Source organism: Sebastes fasciatus, chromosome 6, assembly GCF_043250625.1.
Source record: "Sebastes fasciatus isolate fSebFas1 chromosome 6, fSebFas1.pri, whole genome shotgun sequence".
Classification (NCBI taxonomy): domain Eukaryota; kingdom Metazoa; phylum Chordata; class Actinopteri; order Perciformes; family Sebastidae; genus Sebastes; species Sebastes fasciatus.
The window spans coordinates 8778334-8802208 of NC_133800.1; the positions used below are offsets into that span (position 1 = coordinate 8778334).

Sequence of the window (23875 nt, forward strand, 5' to 3'; positions counted from 1 at the left end):
CTCAAGGTCTTGAGATGGTCCTGACCAAATTTCAAATCGATATGATCAAATCTGTAGGAGGAGTTCGTTAGAGTACGCGGCCAATAAAACGCAAAAATTGGGAAAATCGTACATAAAATCCAATATGGCCGACTTCTGGGTGGGCGGAGCTCATTGAGTATGAGTATATTTTTTCATATACATGTCATCAGTACTGGAGCAACATCATACCTGAGAGATTTGGGGCAGATCGGACTATGTACAGTTGAGTTACAATAACTGGCGAATGGCTCAAAATGGCCGCCACGCCACGGTCCGCTCGTTAAGTGAACACTCACCATTTTAATAACTTTTCATCTTCAAGGTCTTGAGATGGTCCTGACCAAATTTCAAATCGATATGATCAAATCTGTAGGAGGAGTTCGTTAAAGTACGCGGCCAATAAAACGCAAAAATGACATCAAAATCCAATATGGCCGACTTCTGGGTGGGCGGGGCTAATGAAACCCAATGAGGAATATGTTTCAAATGATGAGTGGGATATGCATACCAAATTTCATGAATATCGGATCAACTTTGACAAAGTTAAAATTTCAACGCGTTAGGGGGCGCTATAGAGCCGTATAAAAACAAACTGAGCCTAATGGCTATGCAGTTACATAAAGTTCACAGGTGTCTATCATTTTGCCAAATTTTATGAGATTCCGAGTACCTAAAGGTATGTTCAAAATCTGAAAGACATAAGGGGGCGCTAGAGAGCCAACATGCCACGCCCAAGGAAAATTTCACCACTAAAATTAAGTAATTACTAGTTTGGATGTGTGTGTAAAGTTTCATAAATTTTTGTGCATCCTAAAGTCTTCAAATATGCGTTCGTAAATTCTAAAATCACGCAGGAAGTCCAACATGGCTGACTTCCTGTTTGCCGGAGAAATCTCAAAATCATTTAATCCAGGTATGAGGGCGTGAGCAATGACATACTTGAATTTCGTGAAGATCGAAGAAACTTTCTCTGAAAAACTGCGTACTCTAGGGGGCGCTATGGAGCCCCCTGGAGACACCCGAGCCCAGTCACTCCAGAACATTGAATTTCCCACCAGTTCTGACGCATACTCCACTTTTCGTGAGTTTTGGGGATGGCTAAGGTCGTCAAAAACGCGATCTAGTGGCAGAAAAAGAATAATAATAATAATAATAATCTGCAGAAAAACAATAGGTTCCTTGCACTTCGTGCCAGGACACCGTTGGGTCCTGGCACTTTCGTGCTCGGGCCCTAACGAGAGCTGCACGCAGCTATGAAAGGGCCCTCGCCCCTGCTCGCGGGTCGGGGTTGCCGGCGGGACGCCGACCGACGCGAAACCGAAACTCTGACGAGCGCCACGACGCCTGCCGCAAGGCTCTACGACAAGCGGTTCGCGAGTTATGAAGGGGGGCGTGGCTAATGTGTAGGGGGCGGGCATAACATTCACCAATGAAACAGGAACTCTCTGCTGAGTTATATGACACTTCCCACAAGACTCTACGACAAACGGATCATGAGTTATGAAAGGGGGCGGGGCTAATGTGTAGGGGGCGGGCATAACATTTACCAATGAAACATGAACTCTCTGCTGAGTGATATGACACTTCCCACAAGACTCTACTACAAACGGTTCATGAGATATGAAAGGGGGCGGGGCTAATGTGTAGGGGGCGGGCATAACATTTACCAATGAAACATGAACTCTCTGCTGAGTGATATGACACTTCCCACAAGACTCTACGACAAACGGATCATGAGTTATGAAAGGGGGCGGGGCGAATGTGTAGGGGGCGGGGCTACCCTTAACCAATAAAACAGGAACTCTCTGCTGAGTGATATGACACCTCCCATAAGCCTGTACGACAAACGGTTCATGAGATATGAAAGGGGGCGGGGCTAACGTCTTAGGGCGGGGCTATGAGTATAATTTTTCATATACATGTCCTCAAGACTGTACCACCATCATACCTGAGAAATCTGGGGCAGATCGGACTATGTACAGTTGAGTTACAATAACTCCCTGTTTCATGGCGAATGGCTCAAAATGGCCGCCACACCACGGTCCGCTCGTTAAGTGAACACTCACCATTTTAATAACTTTTCATCCTCAAGGTCTTGAGATGGTCCTGACCAAATTTCAAATCGATATGATCAAATCTGTAGGAGGAGTTCGTTAGAGTACGCGGCCAATAAAACGCAAAAATTGGGAAAATCGTACATAAAATCCAATATGGCCGACTTCTGGGTGGGCGGAGCTCATTGAGTATGAGTATATTTTTTCATATACATGTCATCAGTACTGGAGCAACATCATACCTGAGAGATTTGGGGCAGATCGGACTATGTACAGTTGAGTTACAATAACTGGCGAATGGCTCAAAATGGCCGCCACGCCACGGTCCGCTCGTTAAGTGAACGCTCACCATTTTAATAACTTTTCATCCTCGAGGTCTTGAGATGGTCCTGACCAAATATCAACTCGATCTGATCAAATCTGTAGGAGGAGTTCGTTAAAGTACGCGGCCAATAAAACGCAAAAATGACATAAAAATCCAATATGGCCGACTTCTGGGTGGGCGGGGCTAATGAAACCCAATGAGGAATATGTTTCAAATGATGAGTGGGATATGCATACCAAATTTCATGAATATCGGATCAACTTTGACAAAGTTAAAATTTCAACGCGTTAGGGGGCGCTATAGAGCCGAATAAAAACACACTGAGCCTAATGGCTATGCAGTTACATAAAGTTCACAGGTGTCTATCATTTTGCCAAATTTTATGAGATTCCGAGCACCTAAAGGTATGTTCAAAATCTGAAAGACATAAGGGGGCGCTAGAGAGCCAACATGCCACGCCCAAGCAAAATTTCACCACTAAAATTAAGTAATTACTAGTTTGGATGTGTGTGTAAAGTTTCATAAATTTTTGTGCATCCTAAAGTCTTCAAATATGCGTTCGTAAATTCTAAAATCACGCAGGAAGTCCAACATGGCTGACTTCCTGTTTGCCGAAGAAATCTCAAAATCATTTAATCCAGGTATGAGGGCGCGAGCAACGACATACTTGAATTTCGTGAAGATCGAAGAAACTTTCTCGGAAAAACTGCGTACGTTAGGGGGCGCTATGGAGCCCCCTGGAGACACCCGAGCCCAGTCACTCCAGAACATTGAATTTCCCACCAGTTCTGACGCATACTCCACTTTTCGTGAGTTTTGGGGATGGCTAAGGTCGTCAAAAACGCGATCTTGCAGCGGAAAAATAATAATAATAATACTGACAAAAACAATAGGTTCCTTGCACTTCGTGCCAGGACACCGTTGGGTCCTGGCACTTTCGTGCTCGGGCCCTAATAATACTGACAAAAACAATAGGTTCCTTGCACTTCGTGCCAGGACACCGTTGGGTCCTGGCACTTTCGTGCTCGGGCCCTAATAATCTGCAGAAAAACAATAGGTTCCTTGCACTTCGTGCCAGGACACCGTTGGGTCCTGGCACTTTCGTGCTCGGGCCCTAACGAGAGCTGCACGCAGCTATGAAAGGGCCCTCGCCCCTGCTCGCGGGTCGGGGTTGCTGGCGGGACGCCGACCGACGCGAAACCGAAACTCTGACGAGCGCCACGACGCCTGCCGCAAGGCTCTACGACAAGCGGTTCGCGAGTTATGAAGGGGGGCGTGGCTAATGTGTAGGGGGCGGGCATAACATTCACCAATGAAACAGGCACTCTCTGCTGAGTGATATGACACATCCCGCAAGACTCTACGACAAACGGTTCATGAGATATGAAAGGGGGCGGGGCTAATGTGTAGGGGGCGGGCATAACATTTACCAATGAAACAGGCACTCTCTGCTGAGTGATATGACACTTCCCACAAGACTCTACGACAAACGGATCATGAGATATGAAAGGGGGCGGGGCTAATGTGTAGGGGGCGGGGCTACCCTTAACCAATGAAACAGGAACTCTCTGCTGAGTGATATGACACATCCCACAAGACTCTACTATAAACGGTTCATGAGATATGAAAGGGGGCGGGGCTAACGTCTTAGGGCGGGGCTATGAGTATAATTTTTCATATACATGTCCTCAAGACTGTACCACCATCATACCTGAGAAATCTGGGTCAGATCGGACTATGTACAGTTGAGTTACAATAACTCCCTGTTTCATGGCGAATGGCTCAAAATGGCCGCCACGCCACGGTCCGCTCGTTAACTGAACGCTCACCATTTTAATAACTTTTCATCCTCAAGGTATTAAGATGGTCCTGACCAAATTTCAAATCGTTATGATCAAATCTGTAGGAGGAGTTCGTTAAAGTACGCGGCCAATAAAACGCAAAAATGACATAAAAATCCAATATGGCCGACTTCTGGGTGGGCGGAGCTAATGAAACCCAATTTGGAATATGTTTCAAATGATGAGTGGGATATGCATACCAAATTTCATGAGTATCGGATGAACTTTGACAAAGTTACGATTTCAACGCGCTAGGGGGCGCTATGGAGCCAGCTGGCGACGCCCGTTCCGAAACACTACAGAACATTGCAATTTTCGCCACTCCCGACGCATGTTCCAATTTTCGGGAGTTTTTGGGGATGGGAAAGGCCTCAAAAACGCGATCTCGCAGCAGAAAAATAATAATAACGAGAGCTGCACGCAGCTATGAAAGGGCCCTCGCCCCTGCTCGCGGGTCGGGGTTGCTGGCGGGACGCCGACCGACGCGAAACCGAAACTCTGACGAGCGCCACGACGCCTGCCGCAAGGCTCTACGACAAGCGGTTCGCGAGTTATGAAGGGGGGCGTGGCTAATGTGTAGGGGGCGGGCATAACATTCACCAATGAAACAGGAACTCTCTGCTGAGTTATATGACACTTCCCACAAGACTCTACGACAAACGGATCATGAGTTATGAAAGGGGGCGGGGCTAATGTGTAGGGGGCGGGCATAACATTTACCAATGAAACATGAACTCTCTGCTGAGTGATATGACACTTCCCACAAGACTCTACTACAAACGGTTCATGAGATATGAAAGGGGGCGGGGCTAATGTGTAGGGGGCGGGCATAACATTTACCAATGAAACATGAACTCTCTGCTGAGTGATATGACACTTCCCACAAGACTCTACGACAAACGGATCATGAGTTATGAAAGGGGGCGGGGCGAATGTGTAGGGGGCGGGGCTACCCTTAACCAATAAAACAGGAACTCTCTGCTGAGTGATATGACACCTCCCATAAGCCTGTACGACAAACGGTTCATGAGATATGAAAGGGGGCGGGGCTAACGTCTTAGGGCGGGGCTATGAGTATAATTTTTCATATACATGTCCTCAAGACTGTACCACCATCATACCTGAGAAATCTGGGGCAGATCGGACTATGTACAGTTGAGTTACAATAACTCCCTGTTTCATGGCGAATGGCTCAAAATGGCCGCCACACCACGGTCCGCTCGTTAAGTGAACACTCACCATTTTAATAACTTTTCATCCTCAAGGTCTTGAGATGGTCCTGACCAAATTTCAAATCGATATGATCAAATCTGTAGGAGGAGTTCGTTAGAGTACGCGGCCAATAAAACGCAAAAATTGGGAAAATCGTACATAAAATCCAATATGGCCGACTTCTGGGTGGGCGGAGCTCATTGAGTATGAGTATATTTTTTCATATACATGTCATCAGTACTGGAGCAACATCATACCTGAGAGATTTGGGGCAGATCGGACTATGTACAGTTGAGTTACAATAACTGGCGAATGGCTCAAAATGGCCGCCACGCCACGGTCCGCTCGTTAAGTGAACACTCACCATTTTAATAACTTTTCATCTTCAAGGTCTTGAGATGGTCCTGACCAAATTTCAAATCGATATGATCAAATCTGTAGGAGGAGTTCGTTAAAGTACGCGGCCAATAAAACGCAAAAATGACATCAAAATCCAATATGGCCGACTTCTGGGTGGGCGGGGCTAATGAAACCCAATGAGGAATATGTTTCAAATGATGAGTGGGATATGCATACCAAATTTCATGAATATCGGATCAACTTTGACAAAGTTAAAATTTCAACGCGTTAGGGGGCGCTATAGAGCCGTATAAAAACAAACTGAGCCTAATGGCTATGCAGTTACATAAAGTTCACAGGTGTCTATCATTTTGCCAAATTTTATGAGATTCCGAGTACCTAAAGGTATGTTCAAAATCTGAAAGACATAAGGGGGCGCTAGAGAGCCAACATGCCACGCCCAAGGAAAATTTCACCACTAAAATTAAGTAATTACTAGTTTGGATGTGTGTGTAAAGTTTCATAAATTTTTGTGCATCCTAAAGTCTTCAAATATGCGTTCGTAAATTCTAAAATCACGCAGGAAGTCCAACATGGCTGACTTCCTGTTTGCCGGAGAAATCTCAAAATCATTTAATCCAGGTATGAGGGCGTGAGCAATGACATACTTGAATTTCGTGAAGATCGAAGAAACTTTCTCTGAAAAACTGCGTACTCTAGGGGGCGCTATGGAGCCCCCTGGAGACACCCGAGCCCAGTCACTCCAGAACATTGAATTTCCCACCAGTTCTGACGCATACTCCACTTTTCGTGAGTTTTGGGGATGGCTAAGGTCGTCAAAAACGCGATCTAGTGGCAGAAAAAGAATAATAATAATAATAATAATAATAATCTGCAGAAAAACAATAGGTTCCTTGCACTTCGTGCCAGGACACCGTTGGGTCCTGGCACTTTCGTGCTCGGGCCCTAATAATAATAATAATAATAACGAGAGCTGCACGCAGCTATGAAAGGGCCCTCGCCCCTGCTCGCGGGTCGGGGTTGCTGGCGGGACGCCGACCGACGCGAAACCGAAACTCTGACGAGCGCCACGACGCCTGCCGCAAGGCTCTACGACAAGCGGTTCACGAGTTATGAAGGGGGGCGTGGCTAATGTGTAGGGGGCGGGCATAACATTCACCAATGAAACAGGAACTCTCTGCTGAGTTATATGACACTTCCCACAAGACTCTACGACAAACGGATCATGAGTTATGAAAGGGGGCGGGGCTAATGTGTAGGGGGCGGGCATAACCTTCACCAATGAAACAGGCACTCTCTGCTGAGTGATATGACACATCCCACAAGACTCTACCACAAACGGATCATAAGTTATGAAAGGGGCGGGGCTAATGTGTAGGGGGCGGGCATAACATTTACCAATGAAACATGAACTCTCTGCTGAGTGATATGACACTTCCCACAAGACTCTACTACAAACGGTTCATGAGATATGAAAGGGGGCGGGGCTAATGTGTAGGGGGCGGGCATAACATTTACCAATGAAACATGAACTCTCTGCTGAGTGATATGACACTTCCCACAAGACTCTACTACAAACGGTTCATGAGATATGAAAGGGGGCGGGGCTAATGTGTAGGGGGCGGCCATACTATTCACCAATGAAACAGGCACTCTCTGCTGAGTGATATGACACTTCCCACAAGACTCTACTACAAACGGATCATGAGTTATGAAAGGGGGCGGGGCTAATGTGTAGGGGGCGGGCATAACATTTACCAATGAAACAGGCACTCTCTGCTGAGTGATATGACACCTCCCGCAAGACTCTACGACAAACGGTTCATGAGTTATGAAAGGGGGCGGGGCTAATGTGTAGGGGGCGGGGCTACCCTTAACGAATAAAACAGGAACTCTCTGCTGAGTGATATGACACCTCCCATAAGCCTGTACGACAAACGGTTCATGAGATATGAAAGGGGGCGGGGCTAACGTCTTAGGGCGGGGCTATGAGTATAATTTTTCATATACATGTCCTCAAGACTGTACCACCATCATACCTGAGAAATCTGGGGCAGATCGGACTATGTACAGTTGAGTTACAATAACTCCCTGTTTCATGGCGAATGGCTCAAAATGGCCGCCACGCCACGGTCCGCTCGTTAAGTGAACACTCACCATTTTAATAACTTTTCATCCTCAAGGTCTTGAGATGGTCCTGACCAAATTTCAAATCGATATGATCAAATCTGTAGGAGGAGTTCGTTAGAGTACGCGGCCAATAAAACGCAAAAATTGGGAAAATCGTACATAAAATCCAATATGGCCGACTTCTGGGTGGGCGGAGCTCATTGAGTATGAGTATATTTTTTCATATACATGTCATCAGTACTGGAGCAACATCATACCTGAGAGATTTGGGGCAGATCGGACTATGTACAGTTGAGTTACAATAACTGGCGAATGGCTCAAAATGGCCGCCACGCCACGGTCCGCTCGTTAAGTGAACGCTCACCATTTTAATAACTTTTCATCCTCGAGGTCTTGAGATGGTCCTGACCAAATTTCAACTCGATCCGATCAAATCTGTAGGAGGAGTTCGTTAAAGTACGCGGCCAATAAAACGCAAAAATGACATCAAAATCCAATATGGCCGACTTCTGGGTGGGCGGGGCTAATGAAACCCAATGAGGAATATGTTTCAAATGATGAGTGGGATATGCATACCAAATTTCATGAATATCGGATCAACTTTGACAAAGTTAAAATTTCAACGCGTTAGGGGGCGCTATAGAGCCGAATAAAAACACACTGGGCCTAATGGCTATGCAGTTACATAAAGTTCACAGGTGTCTATCATTTTGCCAAATTTTATGAGATTCCGAGCACCTAAAGGTATGTTCAAAATCTGAAAGACATAAGGGGGCGCTAGAGAGCCAACATGCCACGCCCAAGCAAAATTTCACCACTAAAATTAAGTAATTACTAGTTTGGATGTGTGTGTAAAGTTTCATACATTTTTGTGCATCCTAAAGTCTTCAAATATGCGTTCGTAAATTCTAAAATCACGCAGGAAGTCCAACATGGCTGACTTCCTGTTTGCCGGAGAAATCTCAAAATCATTTAATCCAGGTATGAGGGCGTGAGCAATGACATACTTGAATTTCGTGAAGATCGAAGAAACTTTCTCTGAAAAACTGCGTACTCTAGGGGGCGCTATGGAGCCCCCTGGAGACACCCGAGCCCAGTCACTCCAGAACATTGAATTTCCCACCAGTTCTGACGCATACTCCACTTTTCGTGAGTTTTGGGGATGGCTAAGGTCGTCAAAAACGCGATCTTGCAGCGGAAAAATAATAATAACGAGAGCTGCACGCAGCTATGAAAGGGCCCTCGCCCCTGCTCGCGGGTCGGGGTTGCTGGCGGGACGCCGACCGACGCGAAACCGAAACTCTGACGAGCGCCACGACGCCTGCCGCAAGGCTCTACGACAAGCGGTTCGCGAGTTATGAAGGGGGGCGTGGCTAATGTGTAGGGGGCGGGCATAACATTCACCAATGAAACAGGAACTCTCTGCTGAGTTATATGACACTTCCCACAAGACTCTACGACAAACGGATCATGAGTTATGAAAGGGGGCGGGGCTAATGTGTAGGGGGCGGGCATAACATTCACCAATGAAACAGGCACTCTCTGCTGAGTGATATGACACTTCCCACAAGACTCTACGACAAACGGATCATGAGTTATGAAAGGGGGCGGGGCTAATGTGTAGGGGGTGGGCATAACCTTCACCAATGAAACAGGCACTCTCTGCTGAGTGATATGACACCTCCCGCAAGACTCTACGACAAACGGTTCATGAGTTATGAAAGGGGGCGGGGCTAATGTGTAGGGGGCGGGGCTACCCTTAACCAATAAAACAGGAACTCTCTGCTGAGTGATATGACACTTCCCACAAGACTCTACGACAAACGGTTCATGAGTTATGAAAGGGGGCGGGGCTAACGTCTTAGGGCGGGGCTATGAGTATAATTTTTCATATACATGTCCTCAAGACTGTACCACCATCATACCTGAGAAATCTGGGGCAGATCGGACTATGTACAGTTGAGTTACAATAACTCCCTGTTTCGTGGCGAATGGCTCAAAATGGCCGCCACGCCACGGTCCGCTCGTTAAGTGAACACTCACCATTTTAATAACTTTTCATCCTCGAGGTCTTGAGATGGTCCTGACCAAATTTCAAATCGATATGATCAAATCTGTAGGAGCAGTTGGTTAAAGTACGCGGCCAATAAAACGCAAAAATGACATAAAAATCCAATATGGCCGACTTCTGGGTGGGCGGAGCTCATTGAGTATGAGTATATTTTTTCATATACATGTCATCAGTACTGGAGCAACATCATACCTGAGAGATTTGGGGCAGATCGGACTATGTACAGTTGAGTTACAATAACTGGCGAATGGCTCAAAATGGCCGCCACGCCACGGTCCGCTCGTTAAGTGAACGCTCACCATTTTAATAACTTTTCATCCTCGAGGTCTTGAGATGGTCCTGACCAAATATCAACTCGATATGATCAAATCTGTAGGAGGAGTTCGTTAAAGTACGCGGCCAATAAAACGCAAAAATGACATAAAAATCCAATATGGCCGACTTCTGGGTGGGCGGAGCTAATGAAACCCAATGAGGAATATGTTTCAAATGATGAGTGGGATATGCATACCAAATTTCATGAATATCGGATCAACTTTGACAAAGTTAAAATTTCAACGCGTTAGGGGGCGCTATAGAGCCGAATAAAAACACACTGAGCCTAATGGCTATGCAGTTACATAAAGTTCACAGGTGTCTATCATTTTGCCAAATTTTATGAGATTCCGAGTACCTAAAGGTATGTTCAAAATCTGAAAGACATAAGGGGGCGCTAGAGAGCCAACATGCCACGCCCAAGCAAAATTTCACCACTAAAATTAAGTAATTACTAGTTTGGATGTGTGTGTAAAGTTTCATAAATTTTTGTGCATCCTAAAGTCTTCAAATATGCGTTCGTAAATTCTAAAATCACGCAGGAAGTCCAACATGGCTGACTTCCTGTTTGCCGAAGAAATCTCAAAATCATTTAATCCAGGTATGAGGGCGTGAGCAACGACATACTTGAATTTCGTGAAGATCGAAGAAACTTTCTCGGAAAAACTGCGTACGTTAGGGGGCGCTATGGAGCCCCCTGGAGACACCCGAGCCCAGTCACTCCAGAACATTGAATTTCCCACCAGTTCTGACGCATACTCCACTTTTCGTGAGTTTTGGGGATGGCTAAGGTCGTCAAAAACGCGATCTTGCAGCGGAAAAATAATAATAATAATACTGACAAAAACAATAGGTTCCTTGCACTTCGTGCCAGGACACCGTTGGGTCCTGGCACTTTCGTGCTCGGGCCCTAATAATACTGACAAAAACAATAGGTTCCTTGCACTTCGTGCCAGGACACCGTTGGGTCCTGGCACTTTCGTGCTCGGGCCCTAACGAGAGCTGCACGCAGCTATGAAAGGGCCCTCGCCCCTGCTCGCGGGGTCGGGGTTGCTGGCGGGACGCCGACCGACGCGAAACCGAAACTCTGACGAGCGCCACGACGCCTGCCGCAAGGCTCTACGACAAGCGGTTCGCGAGTTATGAAGGGGGGCGTGGCTAATGTGTAGGGGGCGGGCATAACATTCACCAATGAAACAGGAACTCTCTGCTGAGTTATATGACACTTCCCGCAAGACTCTACGACAAACGGATCACGAGTTATGAAAGGGGGCGGGGCTAATGTGTAGGGGGCGGGCATAACCTTCACCAATGAAACAGGCACTCTCTGCTGAGTGATATGACACATCCCACAAGACTCTACTACAAACGGTTCATGAGATATGAAAGGGGGCGGGGCTAATGTGTAGGGGGCGGGCATAACATTTACCAATGAAACATGAACTCTCTGCTGAGTGATATGACACTTCCCACAAGACTCTACGACAAACGGATCATGAGTTATGAAAGGGGGCGGGGCTAATGTGTAGGGGGCGTGCATAACATTCACCAATGAAACAGGAACTCTCTGCTGAGTGATATGACACTTCCCACAAGACTCTACTACAAATGGTTCATGAGATATGAAAGGGGGCGGGGCTAATGTGTAGGGGGCGGGCATAACATTTACCAATGAAACATGAACTCTCTGCTGAGTGATATGACACTTCCCTCAAGACTCTACTACAAACGGTTCATGAGATATGAAAGGGGGCGGGGCTAATGTGTAGGGGGCGGGCATAACATTTACCAATGAAACAGGCACTCTCTGCTGAGTGATATGACACCTCCCGCAAGACTCTACGACAAACGGTTCATGAGTTATGAAAGGGGGCGGGGCTAATGTGTAGGGGGCGGGGCTGCCCTTAACGAATAAAACAGGAACTCTCTGCTGAGTGATATGACACCTCCCATAAGCCTGTACGACAAACGGTTCATGAGTTATGAAAGGGGGCGGGGCTAACGTCTTAGGGCGGGGCTATGAGTATAATTTTTCATATACATGTCCTCAAGACTGTACCACCATCATACCTGAGAAATCTGGGGCAGATCGGACTATGTACAGTTGAGTTACAATAACTCCCTGTTTCATGGCGAATGGCTCAAAATGGCCGCCACGCCACGGTCCGCTCGTTAAGTGAACACTCACCATTTTAATAACTTTTCATCTTCAAGGTCTTGAGATGGTCCTGACCAAATTTCAAATCGATATGATCAAATCTGTAGGAGGAGTTCGTTAAAGTACGCGGCCAATAAAACGCAAAAATGACATCAAAATCCAATATGGCCGACTTCTGGGTGGGCGGGGCTAATGAAACCCAATGAGGAATATGTTTCAAATGATGAGTGGGATATGCATACCAAATTTCATGAATATCGGATCAACTTTGACAAAGTTAAAATTTCAACGCGTTAGGGGGCGCTATAGAGCCGTATAAAAACAAACTGAGCCTAATGGCTATGCAGTTACATAAAGTTCACAGGTGTCTATCATTTTGCCAAATTTTATGAGATTCCGAGTACCTAAAGGTATGTTCAAAATCTGAAAGACATAAGGGGGCGCTAGAGAGCCAACATGCCACGCCCAAGGAAAATTTCACCACTAAAATTAAGTAATTACTAGTTTGGATGTGTGTGTAAAGTTTCATAAATTTTTGTGCATCCTAAAGTCTTCAAATATGCGTTCGTAAATTCTAAAATCACGCAGGAAGTCCAACATGGCTGACTTCCTGTTTGCCGGAGAAATCTCAAAATCATTTAATCCAGGTATGAGGGCGTGAGCAACGACATACTTGAATTTCGTGAAGATCGAAGAAACTTTCTCTGAAAAACTGCGTACTCTAGGGGGCGCTATGGAGCCCCCTGGAGACACCCGAGCCCAGTCACTCCAGAACATTGAATTTCCCACCAGTTCTGACGCATACTCCACTTTTCGTGAGTTTTGGGGATGGCTAAGGTCGTCAAAAACGCGATCTAGTGGCAGAAAAAGAATAATAACGAGAGCTGCACGCAGCTATGAAAGGGCCCTCGCCCCTGCTCGCGGGGTCGGGGTTGCTGGCGGGACGCCGACCGACGCGAAACCAAAACTCTGACGAGCGCCACGACGCCTGCCGCAAGGCTCTACGACAAGCGGTTCACGAGTTATGAAGGGGGGCGTGGCTAATGTGTAGGGGGCGGGCATAACATTCACCAATGAAACAGGAACTCTCTGCTGAGTTATATGACACTTCCCACAAGACTCTACGACAAACGGATCACGAGTTATGAAAGGGGGCGGGGCTAATGTGTAGGGGGCGGGCATAACCTTCACCAATGAAACAGGCACTCTCTGCTGAGTGATATGACACATCCCACAAGACTCTACTACAAACGGTTCATGAGATATGAAAGGGGGCGGGGCTAATGTGTAGGGGGCGGGCATAACATTTACCAATGAAACATGAACTCTCTGCTGAGTGATATGACACTTCCCACAAGACTCTACGACAAACGGATCATGAGTTATGAAAGGGGGCGGGGCTAATGTGTAGGGGGCGTGCATAACATTCACCAATGAAACAGGAACTCTCTGCTGAGTGATATGACACTTCCCACAAGACTCTACTACAAATGGTTCATGAGATATGAAAGGGGGCGGGGCTAATGTGTAGGGGGCGGGCATAACATTTACCAATGAAACATGAACTCTCTGCTGAGTGATATGACACTTCCCTCAAGACTCTACTACAAACGGTTCATGAGATATGAAAGGGGGCGGGGCTAATGTGTAGGGGGCGGGCATAACATTTACCAATGAAACAGGCACTCTCTGCTGAGTGATATGACACCTCCCACAAGACTCTACGACAAACGGTTCATGAGTTATGAAAGGGGGCGGGGCTAATGTGTAGGGGGCGGGGCTGCCCTTAACGAATAAAACAGGAACTCTCTGCTGAGTGATATGACACCTCCCATAAGCCTGTACGACAAACGGTTCATGAGTTATGAAAGGGGGCGGGGCTAACGTCTTAGGGCGGGGCTATGAGTATAATTTTTCATATACATGTCCTCAAGACTGTACCACCATCATACCTGAGAAATCTGGGGCAGATCGGACTATGTACAGTTGAGTTACAATAACTCCCTGTTTCATGGCGAATGGCTCAAAATGGCCGCCACGCCACGGTCCGCTCGTTAAGTGAACACTCACCATTTTAATAACTTTTCATCTTCAAGGTCTTGAGATGGTCCTGACCAAATTTCAAATCGATATGATCAAATCTGTAGGAGGAGTTCGTTAAAGTACGCGGCCAATAAAACGCAAAAATGACATCAAAATCCAATATGGCCGACTTCTGGGTGGGCGGGGCTAATGAAACCCAATGAGGAATATGTTTCAAATGATGAGTGGGATATGCATACCAAATTTCATGAATATCGGATCAACTTTGACAAAGTTAAAATTTCAACGCGTTAGGGGGCGCTATAGAGCCGTATAAAAACAAACTGAGCCTAATGGCTATGCAGTTACATAAAGTTCACAGGTGTCTATCATTTTGCCAAATTTTATGAGATTCCGAGTACCTAAAGGTATGTTCAAAATCTGAAAGACATAAGGGGGCGCTAGAGAGCCAACATGCCACGCCCAAGGAAAATTTCACCACTAAAATTAAGTAATTACTAGTTTGGATGTGTGTGTAAAGTTTCATAAATTTTTGTGCATCCTAAAGTCTTCAAATATGCGTTCGTAAATTCTAAAATCACGCAGGAAGTCCAACATGGCTGACTTCCTGTTTGCCGGAGAAATCTCAAAATCATTTAATCCAGGTATGAGGGCGTGAGCAATGACATACTTGAATTTCGTGAAGATCGAAGAAACTTTCTCTGAAAAACTGCGTACTCTAGGGGGCGCTATGGAGCCCCCTGGAGACACCCGAGCCCAGTCACTCCAGAACATTGAATTTCCCACCAGTTCTGACGCATACTCCACTTTTCGTGAGTTTTGGGGATGGCTAAGGTCGTCAAAAACGCGATCTAGTGGCAGAAAAAGAATAATAATAATAACGAGAGCTGCACGCAGCTATGAAAGGGCCCTCGCCCCCGCTCGCGGGTCGGGGTTGCTGGCGGGACGCCGACCGACGCGAAACCGAAACTCTGACGAGCGCCACGACGCCTGCCGCAAGGCTCTACGACAAGCGGTTCGCGAGTTATGAAGGGGGGCGTGGCTAATGTGTAGGGGGCGGGCATAACATTCACCAATGAAACAGGAACTCTCTGCTGAGTTATATGACACTTCCCACAAGACTCTACGACAAACGGATCATGAGTTATGAAAGGGGGCGGGGCTAATGTGTAGGGGGCGGGCATAACATTCACCAATGAAACAGGCACTCTCTGCTGAGTGATATGACACTTCCCACAAGACTCTACGACAAACGGATCATGAGTTATGAAAGGGGGCGGGGCTAATGTGTAGGGGGTGGGCATAACCTTCACCAATGAAACAGGCACTCTCTGCTGAGTGATATGACACCTCCCGCAAGACTCTACGACAAACGGTTCATGAGTTATGAAAGGGGGCGGGGCTAATGTGTAGGGGGCGGGGCTACCCTTAACCAATAAAACAGGAACTCTCTGCTGAGTGATATGACACTTCCCACAAGACTCTACGACAAACGGTTCATGAGTTATGAAAGGGGGCGGGGCTAACGTCTTAGGGCGGGGCTATGAGTATAATTTTTCATATACATGTCCTCAAGACTGTACCACCATCATACCTGAGAAATCTGGGGCAGATCGGACTATGTACAGTTGAGTTACAATAACTCCCTGTTTCGTGGCGAATGGCTCAAAATGGCCGCCACGCCACGGTCCGCTCGTTAAGTGAACACTCACCATTTTAATAACTTTTCATCCTCGAGGTCTTGAGATGGTCCTGACCAAATTTCAAATCGATATGATCAAATCTGTAGGAGCAGTTGGTTAAAGTACGCGGCCAATAAAACGCAAAAATGACATAAAAATCCAATATGGCCGACTTCTGGGTGGGCGGAGCTCATTGAGTATGAGTATATTTTTTCATATACATGTCATCAGTACTAAAGCAACATCATACCTGAGAGATTTGGGGCAGATCGGACTATGTACAGTTGAGTTACAATAACTGGCGAATGGCTCAAAATGGCCGCCACGCCACGGTCCGCTCGTTAAGTGAACGCTCACCATTTTAATAACTTTTCATCCTCGAGGTCTTGAGATGGTCCTGACCAAATATCAACTCGATATGATCAAATCTGTAGGAGGAGTTCGTTAAAGTACGCGGCCAATAAAACGCAAAAATGACATAAAAATCCAATATGGCCGACTTCTGGGTGGGCGGAGCTAATGAAACCCAATGAGGAATATGTTTCAAATGATGAGTGGGATATGCATACCAAATTTCATGAATATCGGATCAACTTTGACAAAGTTAAAATTTCAACGCGTTAGGGGGCGCTATAGAGCCGAATAAAAACACACTGAGCCTAATGGCTATGCAGTTACATAAAGTTCACAGGTGTCTATCATTTTGCCAAATTTTATGAGATTCCGAGTACCTAAAGGTATGTTCAAAATCTGAAAGACATAAGGGGGCGCTAGAGAGCCAACATGCCACGCCCAAGCAAAATTTCACCACTAAAATTAAGTAATTACTAGTTTGGATGTGTGTGTAAAGTTTCATAAATTTTTGTGCATCCTAAAGTCTTCAAATATGCGTTCGTAAATTCTAAAATCACGCAGGAAGTCCAACATGGCTGACTTCCTGTTTGCCGAAGAAATCTCAAAATCATTTAATCCAGGTATGAGGGCGTGAGCAACGACATACTTGAATTTCGTGAAGATCGAAGAAACTTTCTCGGAAAAACTGCGTACGTTAGGGGGCGCTATGGAGCCCCCTGGAGACACCCGAGCCCAGTCACTCCAGAACATTGAATTTCCCACCAGTTCTGACGCATACTCCACTTTTCGTGAGTTTTGGGGATGGCTAAGGTCGTCAAAAACGCGATCTTGCAGCGGAAAAATAATAATAACGAGAGCTGCACGCAGCTATGAAAGGGCCCTCGCCCCTGCTCGCGGGTCGGGGTTGCTGGCGGGACGCCGACCGACGCGAAACCGAAACTCTGACGAGCGCCACGACGCCTGCCGCAAGGCTCTACGACAAGCGGTTCGCGAGTTATGAAGGGGGGCGGGGCTAATGTGTAGGGGGCGGGCATAACATTCACCAATGAAACAGGCACTCTCTGCTGAGTGATATGACACTTCCCGCAAGACTCTACGACAAACGGTTCATGAGTTATGAAAGGGGGCGGGGCTAATGTGTAGGGGGCGGGCATAACATTTACCAATGAAACAGGAACTCTCTGCTGAGTGATATGACACTTCCCACAAGACTCTACTACAAACGGATCATGAGTTATGAAAGGGGGCGGGGCTAATGTGTAGGGGGCGGGCATAACATTCACCAATGAAACAGGCACTCTCTGCTGAGTGATATGACACCTCCCGCAAGACTCTACGACAAACGGTTCATGAGTTATGAAAGGGGGCGGGGCTAATGTGTAGGGGGCGGGCATAACATTTACCAATGAAACAGGCACTCTCTGCTGAGTGATATGACACCTCCCGCAAGACTCTACGACAAACGGTTCATGAGCTATGAAAGGGGGCGGGGCTAATGTGTAGGGGGCGGGGCTACCCTTAACCAATAAAACAGGAACTCTCTGCTGAGTGATATGACACATCCCACAAGACTCTACTATAAACGGTTCATGAGATATGAAAGGGGGCAGGGCTAACGTCTTAGGGCGGGGCTATGAGTATAATTTTTCATATACATGTCCTCAAGACTGTACCACCATCATACCTGAGAAATCTGGGGCAGTTCGGACTATGTACAGTTGAGTTAGGGTTAACCCACTCTCTGCTGAGTGATATGACACATCCCACAAGACTCTACTATAAACGGTTCATGAGATATGAAAGGGGGCGGGGCTAACGTCTTAGGGCGGGGCTATGAGTATAATTTTTCATATACATGTCCTCAAGACTGTACCACCATCATACCTGAGAAATCTGGGGCAGATCGGACTATGAACAGTTGAGTTACAATAACTGGCGAATGGCTCAAAATGGCCGCCACGCCACGGTCCGCTCGTTAAGTGAACACTCACCATTTTAATAACTTTTCATCCTCGAGGTCTTGAGATGGTCCTGACCAAATTTCAAATCGATATGATCAAATCTGTAGGAGGAGTTCGTTAAAGTACGCGGCCAATAAAACGAAAAAATTGGGAAAATCGTACATAAAATCCAATATGGCCGACTTCTGGGTGGGCGGAGCTAATGAAACCCAATGAGGAATATGTTTCAAATGATGAGTGGGATATGCATACCAAATTTCGTGAATATCGGATCAACTTTGACAAAGTTAAAATTTCAACGCGTTAGGGGGCGCTATAGAGCCGTATAAAAACAAACTGAGCCTAATGGCTATGCAGTTACATAAAGTTCACAGGTGTCTATCATGTTGCCAAATTTCATGCGTCTACGAGTATGCCAAGGTATACGAATGGATGTTCAAAGGCAAAAAGGACATAAGGGGGCGCTAGAGAGCCAACATGCCACGCCCAAAAAAAATTTCACCACTGAATCAAAGGGATTACCTGTTTGGATGTGCGTGTAAAGTTTCATGAGATTTGGTGCATCCTAAAGTCCTCAAAAATGTGTTCGTAAATTTTAAAATCACGCAGGAAGTCCAACGTGGCTGACTTCCTGTTGGCCGAAAAAATCTCAAAAATATTTAATGTGCCATTGAAGACGTGAGCAATGACATACTTAAATTTCGTGAAGATCGAAGTAACTTTTTCTGGAAACCTGCTTTCTATAGGGGGCGCTATCGAGCCCGCTGGTGCACCCGAGCCCAATCACTACAGAATATTGCAATTTTCGCCACTTCTGACGCATATTCCAATTTTCATGAGTTTTTGGGGATGGAAAAGGTCCCAAAAACGCGATCTCGCAGCAGAAAAAGAATAATAATAATAATCTGCAGAAAAACAATAGGTTCCTTGCACTTCGTGCCAGGACACCGTTGGGTCCTGGCACTTTCGTGCTCGGGCCCTAATAATACTGACAAAAACAATAGGTTCCTTGCACTTCGTGCCAGGACACCGTTGGGTCCTGGCACTTTCGTGCTCGGGCCCTAATAATAATCTGCAGAAAAACAATAGGTTCCTTGCACTTCGTGCCAGGACACCGTTGGGTCCTGGCACTTTCGTGCTCGGGCCCTAACGAGAGCTGCACGCAGCTATGAAAGGGCCCTCGCCCCTGCTCGCGGGTCGGGGTTGCTGGCGGGACGCCGACCGACGCGAAACCAAAACTCTGACGAGCGCCACGACGCCTGCCGCAAGGCTCTACGACAAGCGGTTCACGAGTTATGAAGGGGGGCGTGGCTAATGTGTAGGGGGCGGGCATAACATTCACCAATGAAACAGGAACTCTCTGCTGAGTTATATGACACTTCCCACAAGACTCTACGACAAACGGATCACGAGTTATGAAAGGGGGCGGGGCTAATGTGTAGGGGGCGGGCATAACCTTCACCAATGAAACAGGCACTCTCTGCTGAGTGATATGACACATCCCACAAGACTCTACTACAAACGGTTCATGAGATATGAAAGGGGGCGGGGCTAATGTGTAGGGGGCGGGCATAACATTTACCAATGAAACATGAACTCTCTGCTGAGTGATATGACACTTCCCACAAGACTCTACGACAAACGGATCATGAGTTATGAAAGGGGGCGGGGCTAATGTGTAGGGGGCGTGCATAACATTCACCAATGAAACAGGAACTCTCTGCTGAGTGATATGACACTTCCCACAAGACTCTACTACAAATGGTTCATGAGATATGAAAGGGGGCGGGGCTAATGTGTAGGGGGCGGGCATAACATTTACCAATGAAACATGAACTCTCTGCTGAGTGATATGACACTTCCCTCAAGACTCTACTACAAACGGTTCATGAGATATGAAAGGGGGCGGGGCTAATGTGTAGGGGGCGGGCATAACATTTACCAATGAAACAGGCACTCTCTGCTGAGTGATATGACACCTCCCGCAAGACTCTACGACAAACGGTTCATGAGTTATGAAAGGGGGCGGGGCTAATGTGTAGGGGGCGGGGCTGCCCTTAACGAATAAAACAGGAACTCTCTGCTGAGTGATATGACACCTCCCATAAGCCTGTACGACAAACGGTTCATGAGTTATGAAAGGGGGCGGGGCTAACGTCTTAGGGCGGGGCTATGAGTATAATTTTTCATATACATGTCCTCAAGACTGTACCACCATCATACCTGAGAAATCTGGGGCAGATCGGACTATGTACAGTTGAGTTACAATAACTCCCTGTTTCATGGCGAATGGCTCAAAATGGCCGCCACGCCACGGTCCGCTCGTTAAGTGAACGCTCACCATTTTAATAACTTTTCATCCTCGAGGTCTTGAGATGGTCCTGACCAAATTTCAAATCGATATGATCAAATCTGTAGGAGGAGTTCGTTAAAGTACGCGGCCAATAAAACGCAAAAATGACATAAAAATCCAATATGGCCGACTTCTGGGTGGGCGGGGCTAATGAAACCCAATGAGGAATATGTTTCAAATGATGAGTGGGATATGCATACCAAATTTCGTGAATATCGGATCAACTTTGACAAAGTTAAAATTTCAACGCGTTAGGGGGCGCTATAGAGCCGAATAAAAACACACTGAGCCTAATGGCTATGCAGTTACATAAAGTTCACAGGTGTCTATCATTTTGCCAAATTTTATGAGATTCCGAGCACCTAAAGGTATGTTCAAAATCTGAAAGACATAAGGGGGCGCTAGAGAGCCAACATGCCACGCCCAAGCAAAATTTCACCACTAAAATTAAGTAATTACCAGTTTGGATGTGTGTGTAAAGTTTCATAAATTTTTGTGCATCCTAAATTCTTCAAATATGCGTTCGTAAATTCTAAAATCACGCAGGAAGTCCAACATGGCTGACTTCCTGTTTGCCGAAGAAATCTCAAAATCATTTAATCCAGGTATGAGGGCGCGAGCAACGACATACTTGAATTTCGTGAAGATCGAAGAAACTTTCTCTGAAAAACTGCGTACTCTAGGGGGCGCTATGGAGCCCCCTGGAGACACCCGAGCCCAGTCACTCCAGAACATTGAATTTCCCACCAGTTCTGACGCATACTCCACTTTTCGTGAGTTTTGGGGATGGCTAAGGTCGTCAAAAACGCGATCTAGTGGCAGAAAAAGAATAATAATAATCTGCAGAAAAACAATAGGTTCCTTGCACTTCGTGCCAGGACACCGTTGGGTCCTGGCACTTTCGTGCTCGGGCCCTAATAATAATAATAATCTGCAGAAAAACAATAGGTTCCTTGCACTTCGTGCCAGGACACCGTTGGGTCCTGGCACTTTCGTGCTCGGGCCCTAATAATCTGCAGAAAAACAATAGGTTCCTTGCACTTCGTGCCAGGACACCGTTGGGTCCTGGCACTTTCGTGCTCGGGCCCTAATAATAATCTGCAGAAAAACAATAGGTTCCTTGCACTTCGTGCCAGGACACCGTTGGGTCCTGGCACTTTCGTGCTCGGGCCCTAATAATACTGACAAAAACAATAGGTTCCTTGCACTTCGTGCCAGGACACCGTTGGGTCCTGGCACTTTCGTGCTCGGGCCCTAATAATAATCTGCAGAAAAACAATAGGTTCCTTGCACTTCGTGCCAGGACACCGTTGGGTCCTGGCACTTTCGTGCTCGGGCCCTAATGATTGATTGTGACCAGACCTCCACACTGTGAGCAACATCATCAGCCACTCAACAGGAATCCATTTATTTCCTATTAAAGCTAGGGTCGGTAATGTTGAGAAACCAGCAAGAGTGCGCTTTAAAAATTATCTAACCGAAAAACTGAGCCCAGTGTTGCCAACTCTTTTCCAATAAAAGTAGTTTGCAGCCCTCGCTGCAAAAGTCCCTATAGCGAGAAAGTCGCCACGCCCGTCCCTTCAGGCCACCCTCCCAAAATGATCATAATGAACGTAAACAACAAACATGGCTGTTGTTAGTACTCACAGCTGTCAAGCTAGCAGCTTGTGGAAGACTCCGGTGACGCACAATGAGTGCGCATGGGCAGAGTGCGCACGGGCAGAGTGCGTGCAGGTAAACAGGTAGGTAGACAGGCAGGTTGCCCGACCAATCATTCAGGCCAAATGAAATGATTGGACGGGCTTATTACGGTCCTGCGACAGCCACAGATACCAGATTTTTTTTTTGTTTTTTTGTCAGAGCATTTGATTTATTGATTGCTGTTGGGATGTAATGAGACTTTCGGTAAAAATAACAAAATGTTTTTGAAGAAGATTACCAACCCTAGCTTTAAGGTGAGGAACCAGACATATTAGTACATTATACATATTTTAAAGTTATCCCAGCCAGAATGCCCTGGCCATTGCCTAATGTTTCACTGTTGTCAACTATTATCAAACAGTCTTTACTGTATGCTTCCTTGGTCCCCATAACCATGTGATTTTGTTCATGAACAACGCTTCAAAAGGAACAAGAAGTTGATTAGGGTCATTTCATCATTTCATCATCTGTTATTCTGTGTCTGATTGCTTACTTGTGTGTCTGTTCTCTCTCTGTAGGCTCTGGAGGAGTCGTCTTTATGTCGGAGAAGGGTCTGCAGCTCAGTAATGCTGCAGCTCATTCTGGATACCTAAATCAGGCAGGAAACACACAGCCACACGCATTTATTACCTTTCTTTTGACAATACCTGTTCTAAGTATGAAAGTAGATTTCCTGTAGAAGCTTTGTCATAGTAAACATTTCATTGGGAGTGAAACTGGAATTAAATCAAAATGATCAGATTTGAAATGACTAAAGTCAAAGTCAAGGAAAGGTGAATGAATAAAGGTGCCCTCTTTTTATTCACTTGAAAGCTGCAACAGCATCAACTGATATTTGGTGACCTACTATGTCTGCAAAATTAGTACAATGTGTAAATATTACAGCTGTTATCATTCAACTTAATCCACAAAAAATGTATTTGTAATCATGGGTTTGCAGATTTTGTGGGAAGTGATAATAGATTCAGGGGCTTTACCATACGTAGGTGTGGGTTTAGTAAACAGATGCAGTGGTTTACCTGTGTCTCCAGAGAGCTGACAGTATCGGCATGGTTTGTCCGAACCAACACCAGCTCTGCTCTGGTCTCTTCCAAACTTTGATCCAGGCTGGACTTCTGAAAAGGCAATTGGATATATATCTATCATTCCCTAGAATGGGGCATACTTATAATGAAATACATTTAAAGTAAGCTCATAACTATATCTGTTATTTTAATGCACAACATGTACAACTAAATGAAGCTTCTATGAAGAGATTGACAGTTCTTAATAAATAAAATTATTTTAATAAAAA

General features: G+C 46.1%; 1 protein-coding gene across 4 annotated transcripts in view; it reads right to left on the minus strand.

The window, feature by feature from the left end:
- The window catches only part of golga1 (golgin A1), a 75011-nt gene that overhangs the window by 37124 nt on the left and 14012 nt on the right, over positions 1-23875 (minus strand). For all 4 annotated transcript variants that reach the window (XM_074637486.1, XM_074637484.1, XM_074637485.1 and 1 more), the window contains 2 exons: positions 23601-23696; positions 23075-23170 (listed from right to left, as the gene is read on the minus strand). In XM_074637486.1, coding sequence (XP_074493587.1) covers positions 23075-23170; positions 23601-23696 — 192 coding nt within the window. The remainder of the gene's footprint in view (positions 1-23074; positions 23171-23600; positions 23697-23875) is intronic.